General features: G+C 57.8%; 1 protein-coding gene across 8 annotated transcripts; it reads left to right on the top strand.

The window, feature by feature from the left end:
- DPF1 (double PHD fingers 1) lies at window positions 1-13,730 on the top strand. Of its 8 annotated transcripts, none has more exons than XM_059153010.1 (12): window positions 7-207; window positions 6,461-6,621; window positions 6,718-6,825; window positions 8,113-8,240; window positions 8,506-8,595; window positions 8,996-9,074; window positions 9,275-9,406; window positions 10,286-10,336; window positions 10,430-10,549; window positions 11,609-11,721; window positions 12,290-12,401; window positions 12,559-13,730. In XM_059153010.1, exons 1-12 carry the CDS (start codon window positions 65-67, stop codon window positions 12,627-12,629), a joined length of 1,308 nt encoding a protein of 435 aa, XP_059008993.1. In that variant the 5' UTR covers window positions 7-64; the 3' UTR covers window positions 12,630-13,730. The 8 variants fall into 8 exon arrangements, with proteins under 8 accessions (XP_059009000.1, XP_059008996.1, XP_059008993.1 ...); XM_059153011.1 differs by having other exon boundaries at window positions 17-207; window positions 12,320-12,401; window positions 12,559-13,729; XM_059153012.1 differs by lacking the exon at window positions 7-207 and adding an exon at window positions 4,947-5,081.
- The last annotated feature ends 876 nt before the right edge of the window (window positions 13,731-14,606 follow it).

Here is a 14,606-nt window from a genome sequence, read left to right as displayed (position 1 = left end):
GTGCGGGGATTGGCCGAGCCCCGCCCCCGGCCCGCCCCGCTCGGCTCGCGCCGCAGCCCCAAGAATGAATGAAATCGTAGCGCGCTGGGCGGCAGAGCGGGCGGCGCAGGCCGGGCTGGGCCCGCGCGCGGCGGCAGCAGCGCCCCGGGCCGGAGGCGGCCCAGCCGAGCGGGCCATGGCCACCGCCATTCAGAACCCGCTCAAGTCGTGAGTGTCCCCGCCGTCCACGTCCCTCCATCCTGCCCCCATCCCCGGCCCTTCCCCCGCCCTCGCTGGGGAAGGGGACGCGGCGCTCGGAAGGTAGTTTAATGGGGAACCCCAGAGCGCCCCCCCACCCCTGGGGGGACCCGCCGCCCCTTGTTGTCCCCTGGGGTTGGGGGCGGGAGCCCCTTCAGGGTCGCGGGGGCGTCTCTTCTTTGTCGCTGTCAGTGAAGGAATGTGGCGCGGGCTGGGGGGTGGCGGAGGCTGTTTCCCCACCCAGAGTGGGGGTAGGGGCTTCCCTCTCCTCCTCCTCCATCTCTCCTCCTCCGCGCCTCCGGGGGCGCCGGGCCTGCCCCGGCATAGGGCTGGGAGTACGGACGCTTAAGTCCAGACCTCAGTCTCCGGGGTCCTCACATCAGAACCTTTCTCTTTCCCCCCTCTTTCTCTGGGGCCTCGGCTCGCGCGACCGCAGGGTGGGAGCTGAGACGTCGGGGGTCCTGTCTCCCCTTTTTCCTCCCCCGGTCTTCAGGACCTAGAAGCTCTGACGACCAGGTCAGCTTAGACCGTGGGATCAGACACCTAACAAGAGCATCTCTCATCCTCTTGGGGACCGGATGCCTCTGGAGAGGATGCTGGCAGCGCCCTCAATCTCGGGGGATTCCCTCCCTTTCTCCCTGTCCGCGTCCCTCCTCCGAGCGTTAGCTTCCTCCTGGGCCCGACAGCTGGGAACCTGGACGCCTGGGTTCAAGCCCAGCCCTGTCCCATCCCTCCCCTGTCCTAGCCATCCCTCGCTCTGGCCACCTCTCTTCTTTTTCTATCTCTCTCTCGCGCTCCCTCTTCGGGATCCCGGACTCCCGGGTCCCAGCGCTCCCCACCCCCTTTCCTCTGGCGGTGACAGCGGGCTCAGAGTGACAGGCGCGCGGCCGTTCCCGCCCTCCCTCCTCTGCTGGCGAGCGCGGCACTCCCCTCCCCCTCCTCCCGGGCCTGGGGGAGGAGGCGGAGGGCGAACGCCCGCGGCGCCGCACAAAGGGGCTGGGGCGACCTGCCCCCCAACCCGGCTTCCCCCAACCCGTAGCGCTCGCCGCCTTGACCTTGAGCAACGCGAGCTGGCGGGTGGGGAGGGAGAAGGGGCGGGAGCGCCCCCCACCCTCCCAAGGGCTGTGTCTCACGGCCGGCCGGACCCAAGGCCTCCAGTGGTTTCTGGTTTCTGGTTTCTGGCAGGGGCCTGTTGGGGGGCCGGTCAATAGACACGCGCCCACATGCTTGGCTTTGCGGCGAGGCAGAGAGCATACAGGGCGTGTGTGCGGAGCTGGGGTCAGTGTGAGGAGGTGTGTGATGGTGACAATCTTCTGCTTCCCTCTCACTCTCTTACACACACACAGATGTGTCTGCTATGAGGAACACCCTCGAGCGGGCTGGGACAGGGTTCCTGTACAGGTTGGTGGATCTCCAGGCACTCTGGCCTCCTCACCCTGACCCTGGAGCCCAGATCTTTCCGAGGAGGCCAAAGGAAGCGCTGGAGTGGGAGTGCCAGAGCCATTACTTGCCCTTCTCTGCTCTCATCCTGGGAAAGGTCTGCAAGCAAGGTTGAGGGTTGAGGGTAGGAACTGGCTTCTGAAGGAAGTTGAGAGCCAAATCCTCTTGAGGGTGGGAGAGTGGACCGTGCAGGCGCAGAGGTTCTGACTGCCCAGTTTCAAACCTCATCCTTTGCTATTAATTCACTCCCCTTCTCCCCCTCCTCCAGAGCCTGAGTGTTACCATTTGTGTATTGGGGAATCATAACAGTGCCTATGACCTCAAGGGGCTGTTGTGGTCTTTGTAAAGCACTTGGTACAGAGCCTGACTCTGCCTAAATACACTAATTATTAGTAGTAGCATCAATATTGGTTTCTCACGTGGTCCACTGTCCATGTGGGGTATTACAGGGGCCTGGAGGCCAGAATGAGGTTAGGTGGGAGTGGCAGCACGCTTCTCTGCTCTCACCTTTTGAGGGGTCTGCAGGGATAAGGGTGGGCGCTAGGGTGAGGAGGACTGCTTCGGCAAGGGAGTTCAAGTGTGGAAGAGGGATCTGTGAAGGTGACCAGAGGCAAGAAAAGGGAGGGAGTTGTCAGTTTGTCAGTTGGTGTCAGCTCTGCGGGTCAGTTGTGCTGCTAGACAAGGGCCACCAGGGAGGGGATGGGCTATATTCTATACTCGGGCCCCAAACTGGTCAAATTGATGTAAGTGTTCTGGGGTGGGGCAGGAGGGAGCTGGAGTGTCTGAGGCTGGAGGTGTGGGGAGCAAGTGTAATGTGTTGGGGGACCTGTGAGGGTGGTGGGAGGTGTAAGAGGAAGGTGGCAAGGGCACTCTGGGAGCTGAGCTGATGGGCAGGGAGGGGGGCGTGTGAGGGCTTTCTGCGGGTGAGGTGTGGGGTGGCCGGTATAGGAGCCTGGAGGCCAGCGTGAGCCTGGGGATACCAGCATCCCTGACTTACTCCCCTTGCCACCTACTCTAGGCCAGATGTGAAGCCGAGACCCACTGTGTCCTGTTGGGAGTGGGGAAGGGAGAAGGTCGAGGCCTTACCTGGGGGAGATCGGGGGAGAGTTTGTGGAAGGGGTCTAAGACTAGGGGTGTGTGTGTTTAGAAGTGATAAGTGTGGAAGACACTGAGGGTGTCTCTCTCACCAGAGAGTAAGTGGAGGCATCAAGTGACAAAAGAGGTGAAGGCTAGTCTGCCTCTCTGTCAGCTGGAGAGCCCCCTGGTGGACAAGGACATTTGTAGGCGTTTTTATCCATGGGTGGTGGTGGGGGGTAACAAGGGGGCTATTACTGGAGCTTAAATTTTGGACCAGAGGGAATTCCAGGTGAGCCATGGTGTGGCCTGGTGGGGCAGCTCACTGTCTGGGGATCCCTTAGGGTGCAGTCTATGTGGGTGACAGTGGGAGAAAGAAGGAGGTAGGATTCATTCTGGTACAGATATCCAGGGGAGGGAATCCTTCTCTTACTCCCACCCTCAAACCGTGGCCAGGGGCTGAGGGCATGTCATTTCCTCTCCCTCTGCCTCCCATTGCTTATCTGGAAAATAGGCATAAAAATAGTATCCCCTCAGAGGATCGTTATGAGGATTGTAGGAGTTACTCCTGTTGAAGTATTTAGAACTGTGTCAGGCACATGGTGGGTACTCAGTATATTTATTTAATCATTTGACAAAAACTTACTGAGCATCTACTTGTGTCAAGCATTATTCTTTCTAGAAATGGTTGGCTATCACCATTTTACATCTAACTGCGTATCAGATCCTCTGGAGTGAATTTACTGAACGTCTACTACCTGCTAGGTACTTAAAAGAAAGGATGCCTTTTACGTTTATGGGGTTTCCTGGGTGGCTTAGTCCATTAAGTGATGGATTCTTTTTTTTTTTTTTTTTTTTTAAGATTTTATATATTTATTTGACAGAGAGATCACAACTAGGCAGAGAGGCAGGCAGAGAGAAGGGGAAGCGGGGTCTCTACTGAGCAGAGAGCCCAACGCAGGGCTCGATCCCAGAACCCTAAGATCAGGACCTAGGCGGAAGGCAGAGGCTTAACCCACTAAGCCACCCAGGCGCCCCAAGCGACAGATTCTTTTTTTTTTTTTTTTTTTTTTAAAGATTTTATTTATTTGTCAGAGAGAGAGTGAGCGAGAGCGAGCATAGGCAGACAGAGTGGAAGGCAGAGTCAGAGGGAGAAGCAGGCTCCCTGCGGAGCAAGGAGCCCGATGTGGGACTCGATCCTAGGACGCTGGGATCATGACCTGAGCCAAAGGCAGCTGCTTAACCAACTGAGCCACCCAGGCGTCCCAAAGCGACAGATTCTTGATCTCAACTCAGGTCTGGATTTCCTGGAGCTATGGGGTGGACTCCACACTGGGCATGGGAAAAAATAAAAAATAAAAACACTTTGTGCATATTTATTCATTTAATCCTTACAACAATCCAATGAGGTGTTACCCTCATTTTACAGATGAGGACACTTAGGCCCAGAAAGGTTAAGTCATTTGCCCAAGGCCACATGGCCATCGAAGTTGCAGAGCCAGGATTTGAACCTGCAAGTTGTGGGTAGGGCTACTTCCAAACGCGGAGCAACGGGGCCTGCGGAAGGACGCGCTGGAGCAGGGCGGAGTCGCTGTGAGAGGGACCGCCCCTGTGGGACAGATAGGGTTTTCGGGAGCTGGGGGCGTGTGTGTGTGTGTGTGTGTGTGTGTGTGTGTGTGTGTTGGGGATGGGGGAGGAAGACGTGTCAGGGAGCCAAGTGCGTGCGTGTGTGTGTGTGTGTGTGTGTGTGTGTGTGTGTTGGGGATGGGGGAGGGAGACGTGTCAGGGAGCCAAGTGCAGACTTGCCGGTGGGGACGTTTGTGTGGGCACTTCTAAGGTATCTCTACGTCTCATGGCTTCGAAGTGTTTGTGTGAGTGTAAATGTATGTGAGTCTGTGAAAGTGGGAGGGAAGTGTGCGTGAGTCTGCGTGGGAGGCTGTGAGTATACGTGTGAATGTGTGTGTAAACTGCCGTACGTGGGTGTGTGCGAGTCCAGGTGTGCATGTGTGAGTGGATGCCCGGGACACTGGATGCGCGTAAGAGCGGGCGGGTGTGAGTGACCGTGTGCGCTCCCTGGGCCTCACCTCTGCGCCCCCTTCTCCGCGGGGTCCCGGCGGCCCCCAGGCCCGGGACTACCACTCCCAGCATGGCCCGGGCAGGCCCGCCCAGCCGTCGTGATTGGCTGTGGCCCCGGTGCTCCCGCCCCGCGGGAATGAATGGATGGGCGGCCTCAGCGCCCGCCGGAGTGCTGGGAGGACCGTCCCGGCGGGGACCTGCTGGGGGCAGGACCCGGGGAGCAAGATGGCCACGGTCATCCCCGGCCCCCTGAGGTGCTGCGGGCCGGCGGAAGGCGGGAGAGGGCGCGCGGGCGGGTCTCCGTGGGCGCGCGCGCGCGCGCGTGTGTGTGTGTGCGTGTGTGGCGGCCGGGGGTGGGGCCGATGGGGTGCCTGGGGGGCTGTCACTGTGGGCCATGCTGCGCGGGGGTGCGAATGTGTGTGATTGTGGGTCTCTGGCAAGAAAGGTGTCCGATGCGCTGCTCCTGGAGGAGCGGAGGGTGTGGAGAAACTCGGAGTTCTCTTCGGGTCCTTTTCGGGGGAAGGGGGTCATGTCCGGCCCGCGACCCCCGGGTTGGGGAGAGAGTGAAATGGTCTGGGGGTGCGGGAGCCTTGGTAAACTTGGGTGAAGCCCACACTACCTTTGTCTTGGCATGTGGAGTGCGTGTCACTTGTTTGTTTGTTTGTTTTAATGTGTATGTGGATATGTGTTTATTTTAGTCTACACTAGGTATCTTTGGATATTTGGGTCTTTGAGTGTGTGTACATGTCCTTTAAAACTGCATCATTGGTGTTCTGTGTCTGGATTGGTAGGCATGTGTGTATTTATGTGTACTTTTTTGTGTGAATATGGGTGCATTTGTCTATTCCTATGTTGTCTATGTGTGTATCTTTGTGTGACTAGGTGGTATTTTAGATGTTGGTTTCTATATTGTGTATCTTTGTGATTGTGTGTGTGTGCCTGTCCTGTGTGAATCTGTGATTTCTTTGTATAGTGTGCCTGGATATGGTGTGTGTGTGGTTTGTTTGTTGTTGTGTCCTTGGGTATATAAGAGCATGTGTGGGTAGTTTGTTTTAACGTTCTTCTCATAATATTTGTGTATCTCTGTGTGTCTTTGGATGCGCTTGTGTAGTGCTGTGTGTGCGATCTGTTTGCGTGTTGTGTGTCTTTGTGAGGGTGCTTTGTTTATGTTGTGTGTCTTTGGAGATGTGTGTATTTGTGCATGGATAGATGTGTGATGTGTCTGTTTCTACACTAGGTGACTTTGATGTTTGTGGTTTTTTTCAGTAGATATCTTTTTGCACATATGTGAGATTTGTCTGTTTCTCCTTTGTGAGTTTTGGGATATGTCTCTCTTTGTGTGTGAATCCCGTGTGGTTTGGTTGTGTTGTGTATTTTGATACATGCATATATGGATAGGTCCTGGTATATTTTTGTCTGTTTCTGTATTGTGTGTTTCTTACTTGGTTGGTTCCAGGCCTGCTTGGGCCCTGGGTTGGGGGGTTCCTGAGTCCAGGAGTGACAGGAGGGAAGTGGTGAGGTTGGAGAAGTCTCCCCACCCATTCCTGAGGGGTGCACTGAGAGAGGGGTACTGGGCGCCAGGTGCTCCTGCCCTTGCTGACAGCCGCTCGCCTGCTCACTCTCCCACTCGCAGCCTAGGCGAGGACTTCTACCGCGAGGCCATCGAGCACTGCCGCAGCTACAACGCGCGCCTGTGTGCGGAGCGCAGCCTGCGCCTGCCCTTTCTCGACTCTCAGACTGGCGTGGCCCAGAACAACTGCTACATCTGGATGGAAAAGACCCACCGCGGTCCTGGTACCTGCTAGGAGGATGGGGGCGGGGCAGGGCGGGGCAGCCCGCCTTCTTGTGTTCTCATGGCCCTTCCCTTGCTCTTTGGCCTTCTCACTCCAGGTTTGGCCCCTGGACAGATCTACACATACCCAGCGCGCTGTTGGAGGAAGAAAAGGAGACTCAACATCCTGGAGGACCCCAGACTCCGGCCCTGCGAGTATAAGATTGGTGGGTGGAGCTTCAAGCTGTGCCCAGGGTGGCCTCATCAGTGCCCTGAGACCACACTGATAAGTGTGTGGTGATGCCAGTGGGGATCTGACCATTTACCTTTCCCTCATAGCGAGGGTCTGCAGGTCTGTATCTGGGTGTAGCCCAGACCTTCCCCAGTTTTCTCTGAGTGACTGGGCTAAGGGCTTGGACTTTTCCTCCTTGGGCTGAGGTATATGGGGGGCAGAGTGGGTGGATCTTCCCCGAGTGAGCCAGGATATATCAGTGTCTGGCTGTATTTCTTCCTATGGGTGCCTGCAAGTGTCCATCTGGGTCGGAGTGTCTTTCCATCCGCAGTGGAGTGTATCTAAGAGTCTCTGTCTTTTGGTGTTTCCAGGAGTACTCGAGGGTTTATTTGGTCTTGTGTGTGTCTGGTCTAGCCCAGTATCCAGCGGTTCCTGAGTGTGTCTGGGTGGATCAGGGTGTCTGGCCGTCTCTTCTTTGAGTGTCCAGATGCTTTGGAATGTCTGTGAGAATCTCTTCCCCTAGTGGCTGGTGTATTAGGTATATTTCTGCCCACGTGTGCCTGTCCAGCCAGAGAGTCAAGGCTTCCTTACTTCAGATGTGACAAGGGTTATCAGAGTCACTGGCACTTTCTTGTCCCTTGTCTGGGTGTATCCAAGGGTCTGTGTGGGTGCAGGTGTATTGAAGTATATCTGGCTGTGTCTTTCTGGGTGTGTCTATCTGCCTCAGAGGGACTGCGTCTCCCCTATGTTCATCTGTAACCATCCGAGTGATTCTCACTAGGTGTGTCTGTCTTTTCCACCTGTGTGTCCAGGTGTAGGGTAGGGTCCGGCTGTGTCTTCCTTATGTGGATCTAGGGAGTACTGATGGTTTAATGTCTCTTTCTGATTGTTTCTGGGTGTATCCCAGGGCTTGGATGTGTTTCCTCCACGTGTCTGGGTGTATCTCTTCCTTTGTGTGCCTGGCTGTCTTAAGATGATCAGTCTGTATCTCCCATGTGCATCATGGTTGAGTATCTGTGTCTCTCCATTTGCATCCACGTGTAGTGAGGGTCTGACAGTGCCTTCTGAGTGGGTCTGAGTGGAACTGAGGGTCTGACTGGGTCTTCCGCAGGGTCTCGGCAGCCTTCCCAGTATGTATGATTGCATCTTTGGGTCTTGTTACTGGTTGAGTGTGGGAAAGCCTCTTTCTCGAAGCAAAGGGCTTGGTTCCCTGAACTGGGCTGTTTGAGGACTCCTCCAGGGACAACTTCCCCATTTGACCCCACCCTGGCCTTGTCCCCAGACTGTGAGGCACCCCTGAAGAAGGAGGGCGGCCTCCCGGAAGGGCCAGTTCTTGAGGCGCTACTGTGTGCTGAGACTGGGGAGAAGAAGATTGAGTTGAAGGAGGAGGAGACCATTATGGACTGCCAGGTGGGACCACCCCTCGGGGGCCCCAGTTGCCTTCTCACCCCCGGCCACCTGCCCTGGCTCATCCTAGTCCTGCTCAGCAATCTCCCCCCGGTTCCCTAGGGCTTTTGGGCATCCTAAGTCTCCATCCTTCCACACCTCTTCTCTTTTTGGAAGACCTCTTGACTTGCCTTGCTCCCCGCAGTCTCCAGCTGTGTCCAAACCCCCTACGAAGCAGGATGGTGTCCCACATTTTCTTGACCTCCATCTCCCTTCTCCTGATGCTCAGAAACAGCAGCTGCTGGAGTTTCCACATGATCTCGAGGTGGAAGACTTGGAGGATGACATTCCCAGGAGGAAGAACAGAGCTAAAGGAAAGGTATTACCCCCCTGTTCTTCTTCATCACCCCTCTCTTCAGTGACAGATCCCGTGTACTGAGCATGCACAATGATTAGGCCCTGCCTCAGGTTGACCTCACTGAATCATCAGAGCAGCCTGAAGGGGTGTGTGTGTGTGTGTGTGTGTGTGTATTTTATACCTATTTTACAGATGAGCAACCTGAGGCTCGGATATTATTAAGTCATTTGCAAAGCTGAGATTGTACAGTGGGTTAGAACCGCGTTTATGCCCATGCCATAGATGAGGAAACTGAACCTCAGAGAGGTCGGGGTCCAAAGTTAGGAAGTGGCAGAGCCACAGTTCACCTTTTGGGCTCAAATGATGAAAGTTCTTTGGGTTCCCTCCCTTTCTTGGCCGCTGACCCTGACTTTCCCCTCAGGCATACGGCATCGGGGGTCTCCGGAAACGCCAGGACACCGCTTCCCTGGAGGACCGAGACAAGCCGTATGTCTGTGATAGTGAGTCCTTCTGAAAAGGGGGAAAGAGAGAGAGTGGGGCCTAGAGACTTCTCCCCCGCTGGCCCCCTCCCTCCTGTTCTAGAGCCCGGTGGGAGGGGATGCTCAGGCCTCTGGCAGAGGGGGGAGGCATGATCCCCGAGGCCAGGGTGGAGGCCGCAGGGGCCAGGAGGGTTGACGGGCCCTCCCTGCTCGCTCTCCAGTCTGTGGGAAACGGTATAAGAACCGGCCAGGGCTCAGCTACCACTACACCCACACCCACCTGGCTGAGGAGGAGGGGGAGGAGAACGCCGAGCGCCACGCCCTGCCCTTCCACCGGAAAAACAACCATAAACGTGAGCAGGCAGGCGGGCTGTGGGGCAGTGAGGGACCCTGGGAGTGGGGGCTGAGGAGCCCGGGAGGGAGGGGGCACGTTAGACATTTCTGGAAAATCTCCAGCTCAGCCGTCCCCTCCCCCCACCGACCATGGGGATGCTGGCTCTGGGGTTGCCATGGCAACCAACCATCTCTCCCTCGCTCCCGGCCGGGCATAATATTTCTGGGTCTGATTTATTGTTTCAATTAGAGCTTGGGGAGGGGGGTGAGAGATAACTCCCCTCCCTCCCTTTCTCCCTTCTCCGCGAAGATTGGGCTGAGGGGCAGGGTCCGTGGCCCGGGAGCCCTCGGCGCCTGCCCGTGCCAACCCCGTGCCAGCTCTGACAGCTGAGGGGTGGGGGAGGGCTCGGGGGAGGCTCTGCCAGGGGAGAAACTGTCTTCCCACCCCCCTCCTAGAGGGAGAGGGCAGACTCTTCATTCCGTCCCTGCTCCACCCCCAGGCACCTCTGTGTTCAGGATTTTTCTTCTCAATGTCCGTCTGTCTCCATGCCAGATCTTGGCCAGTGGTGGCCCCGGTTTTCATCTAGTTGGGGCTCAGGTGGCACTGGTTTGGGAGAAGGGTGTGTGAATGGGGAAGCTGGGGCTCTTCCGAAAGCCCTTCTTTGCAGTTTTACCTAAGAGAGAGGATGTGTGAGTTGTTCAGAGAGTTTGGGGTTCCTGAGGAGAATTATCTGGGTCCCCGACTCTGTTTGCTTGTGGCCAGAGATTGGGGGTAGCCAGTCTCTCTCCTTACCTCCCCCGTGCCTGGAAAAAGGGGTCCACCGCTGGGGTGGAGGCTGGGGGCAGGGGGGGAGCCTTGCCTATGGTGAGAGCCCTTCTCTCTGTCCCCCCAACCCCAGAGTTTTACAAAGAATTGGCCTGGGTCCCTGAGGCACAGAGGAAACACACAGGTAGGGACGCCTCCCTCTGCCCCGACCTCTACAGCAGCCTTTGACTAGGTGCCCCTGCCTGTCCGCGTCAAACCCCTCCCTGCTGTCTTTCAGCCAAGAAGGCACCTGACGGCACTGTCATCCCCAACGGCTACTGTGACTTCTGCCTGGGTGGCTCCAAGAAGACGGGGTGTCCTGAGGACCTCATCTCCTGTGCTGACTGTGGGCGATCAGGTGATACCCCACCCGAGGTTGCTGGGGGCCAGGGAGGAGGGCACCCCAGGAGTCCAGATCTGGAGGGTAGGAAGGCAGAGAAGTGCAGCCTGGCGGGGCAGGATGGGGGGACAACCCGGAACTGGTGGAGTGGAGTCCACTGCGGGAAATTGAGGGGGGCCAGAAGGGCTCTGGGAATAATAAGAGGTGGTGGTCACGGCATTACTGGTAGTGGCCCGCGCTTCTCATGGCGAGGGGTACTGAAAGCTGGCCGCCGAGGCACTGTGGGTAGCAGACTATGATAGTGAGTAATGGATGGCCACTGGCTGGGTACTGTGGATAACCAGTGGCGCTTGCCACGGACTTGTGGTTCACAGAATGTGGCTTCCCAGGGTGGGCTGGTAGGTAATAGACTGTGGTTGCCTCAGCACAGTGGGGAATGGCTTGCGGTTGTCATGGTATTAAGGGGAGTGCGTGGGATACGGTTGTCATGGTGACTGGGTGCCATGGCCTGTAGCTGTCGGGGGGGCCCCTCGGGTAATGGCTGAGAGGGTCTTGGCACCGGGGCAGTGGGACGGCATTGTACGGAAGTGTCAGGAATAAGTTGTTTGCTGGGGTCTCCTTCAAAATGGGCTGGGGCTGCAGGGAACCCAGAGTGTGGGGACCCCACTGTGACAGGTAGTTGCCATGGCGCTGTGGCCGGGAGACTGTGGTTGCCACGTTACTGTGGTTAACAGAACCTGTTGGCGATTCTGCTGTGGGTAATGGAATGTGGCTGCCTCAGCACAGTGGTTAACAGAATGTGGCTGCCCGGGTGTTGTGGGTGGTAGAGAGTGGTTGCCACAGCACTGTGGGTAATGGAATGCGGTTGCCATGGTATTCCGGGGAGCAGAATGTGGTTACCATGGTGGCTGGGTAGGAGCCTGGTGGCCACGGAAGCTGCAGCGTGTGGCAGCGTGTGGTCGCTGGGCACCGGGAGCAGGGCGGAGGAGGTGGGGGGGGAGCCGTCTCCTTCCCTGGGCTCAGTGGCCCCCAGCGGCACGATGACTCTTAACCTCATCCCTGCCCCTCGGCCCCCAGGACACCCCTCATGTTTACAGTTTACGGTGAACATGACAGCTGCCGTGCGCACCTACCGCTGGCAGTGCATCGAGTGCAAGTCGTGCAGCTTGTGTGGCACCTCGGAGAACGACGTGAGTGCGCACCGCCCCCGGGCCACGCCCCCCGGCCCCTCCCGCCCCGCCCCTCCGCCAGCCCTTGCCCGCGGGGCCTCAGGCCGTTCCTCCCGGAGCCCCTCCCTGGGGAGCAGCCCCTCGGTGGGGAGCGCATGTAACCTGTATTATTGTTATTGTTAGTGGCCATTAACTGAGCCCGGCACTTAGCGCTTAGTGCTCGTCGCTCTCTGACTCCTCCCAACCACCCTCAGAGGTAGGTGCTCTGGTCCCCACTTCACAGAGAAGAAACCAAGCTCAGAGAGGGGAAATGACTAGTCCGAGGTCACCCAGCTAGGACGTCAGTAGAGCGGGGACTCAAACCCTCATCCATGGCATCTAGAGCCGGTCTCAGGCCATCTGGGTGTCCTGTTAAAGTGTTCCACAGAATCTATAAGACCCAGACTAGGAGCTGCCAACGGGACGACCTCAGGGGTGTTCTGCAAAGATCTCGGAGCCCCTTCTTGTGGGAGGGCCCAGCTTCCCCAGCCCCTCTGACCTACCCCTGCCCCAGCCCCCCCACCCCGGTTTCTGGTGCCCGTGCCCCCAGGGTGCCAGCTGGGCGGGTCTCACCCCCCAGGACCAGCTGCTGTTTTGTGATGACTGCGATCGGGGTTACCACATGTACTGCCTGAGTCCCCCCATGGCGGAGCCCCCGGAAGGTGAGAGAAGAGGTGGGCACCACAGGCGGGGTGGGGGGTGGTGTTGAAAAGTAGTCTTCCTGCCTGTGAAGACGCAGGACCGGGGCTGCCGGCTGGGAGGGAGTCAGGACAGCCCTCTGGGACCAGGGCCTAACTCCCTGTCCCCACCCCACCACAGGGAGCTGGAGTTGTCACCTCTGTCTTCGGCACCTGAAAGAGAAGGCCTCTGCCTACATCACTCTCACCTAGGCCTGGCTCTGGCTCACCTGGACCTCTGGGGTGGTGCTTCCTGATCTGCCTCTTGGAGCTCCTCCACGCTCTCCCTGCCCTCAGTGCCCCATAGCGGGAGGGGGATGGGGGGAGCCCAAGAGGGGGCTGGGCCATCCCCTTCCCTCTGTGCAAGTGGAATGTTTGCCCTGTGGGTTGGTGGGCCCAGTAGGGCCCTTCTCCCTTCCTCCCTCCTTCCCCATCCCTTGGCAAATGGGCACCAGGGGCTTCTGCTCCCCTCAAAGCCATACCCCGCCTCTGGGCGGGCATGAGGGGTGGTAGATGCCAGCCCGGGGCACGGACACAGCGTTTTTCTAAAGAAAAAGTCAAAAAGTTAAAAAAAAAAAAGAAATTAATATATACAAAGAGTCCTATAAGGCCTGGCCCGGTGGAGGGGGCAGTGCTGAGCGCATCCACTGGGCACCAGTCTATGCCAGCTTCCTGCCTAGCAGCCCCACCCCCCAGTTTCTGGAGTTGCAGCTGTCCCACCTCCTCACCCCAAGTGGGCACCATTCCCCCCTTGTGCCCAGGGCAGGTGGGTGTGGTGTCCACCTTCGCCCCCTCAATGGTGCCCACCGTGGATACTGCATGACGTGAACCATGGTTTTGAACTCCGTTCCTGGTCCCTCCCTGAGAGCCCCGCCCTGCCCTCTGCCTGCCATGGCTGGGGCCTGCCATGGCTGGTGGGCGTTGGCTGGGGGGGCCGGGCGGCCCCTGCCCAGCGCCTGCTGGAATGAGAAGCACAGACTCTGCAACGGACTAGTTTTTCCTCCTTCCCCTGCTCCAGTTCCCCACCGGCCAGGCCGGGCTGCCCCCCTGCCACCCTCGTTGGCCATTTTGGGGGTAGCGAGGGGGCGTGGTTGTTTCTTGTGGTTGTGTGTGTTTGTTGTTTGGGTTTTAAAAAAAAGGGAAATTGAGACTGCAAGTGGGGGAGGTGGTGGGCTTGGGGGTCTCCCCCAATCCAGGCATGCCCCCCCCTTGTAAACGAGTCTCCTTTATTGCCTGCCTCTGCTGTGAATTAACTTGTTCTGTGTATTAAACTGGGCCTGACCCCTCTGCCCACGACTGCCTCGTTCTCCAGGCTGAACTGGGGGGCATCGCCAGGAAGGGGAGATGGGGGCCTTGTTGAGGGAGAACTGACCGAGATTAACAGCTGGAGCTGGTCTGACCTCCCTCTCCCTCCATCTCCCCCCCCCTTGCACCCCGCCTTTCTCTGGCTTTGTCCCAGCTCCTCCCAGCCTTGCCGGAAAGGAGAGGGGGGATGGGGTGGAGGGGGCTCCCGCCCAGCCAGCTGTGGTTGCCCTGGCAACGGACTGCTGCAGCTGCAGCAAGCAGCAGTGAGGGGGGAGGCAGGAGCTGGGGCCTGGGGGGAAGGGATGGAAAGATGAAGAGGCCACTCTCCCCGGCTAGGGTAGGGGGCGGGGGTGCCAGGAGCACCTCCTCCTAATCTACCCGACCTCACCTGGGTCCCCCATCCCAGGGATGTTGGGAGGGAGACAGATTTGGGCGAGGCGCAATGAGGAGAGAACCAGGACACCGAGAGATCAAGAGAGAGACAGAGAGCCACACATTTATAGACAATCGGAACAAGAGCAGGAGAGGGAAGAAATAGATTTGGAGAGAGAGGTAGATGAGCGAGCCACAGGAGTGACGGGGGGGGGGGGAAGAGAACAGAAGAAAGATGGAGATTCAGTGGGAGAGGAAATAATAGTAAGAAGAAATAGCAGACACATCAGGGAGAGACAGAAGGAGGAAGTAGAGAGTGATCTGGAGAAGCAGGAGAGATTCAAGGAGGGGAGGCAGAGAACCCCGGCACATAAATTCGGAGAGAGACAGAAGAATAAGAGGGAACCACATTTGGGGGGAAAGAGACAGGATCCGGGGACAGGTAGAGTCCAAGTACAATGACACTGAGATGAGACTTCGGGGGGGAGGAAAAAGAATTTAGGGACAATAGAG

This window comes from Mustela lutreola, chromosome 16 (assembly GCF_030435805.1).
Source record: "Mustela lutreola isolate mMusLut2 chromosome 16, mMusLut2.pri, whole genome shotgun sequence".
Lineage (NCBI taxonomy): Eukaryota > Metazoa > Chordata > Mammalia > Carnivora > Mustelidae > Mustela > Mustela lutreola.
Note: the sequence above shows the minus strand (reverse complement) of the source record. Positions and strands in the feature narration are given on the sequence as shown.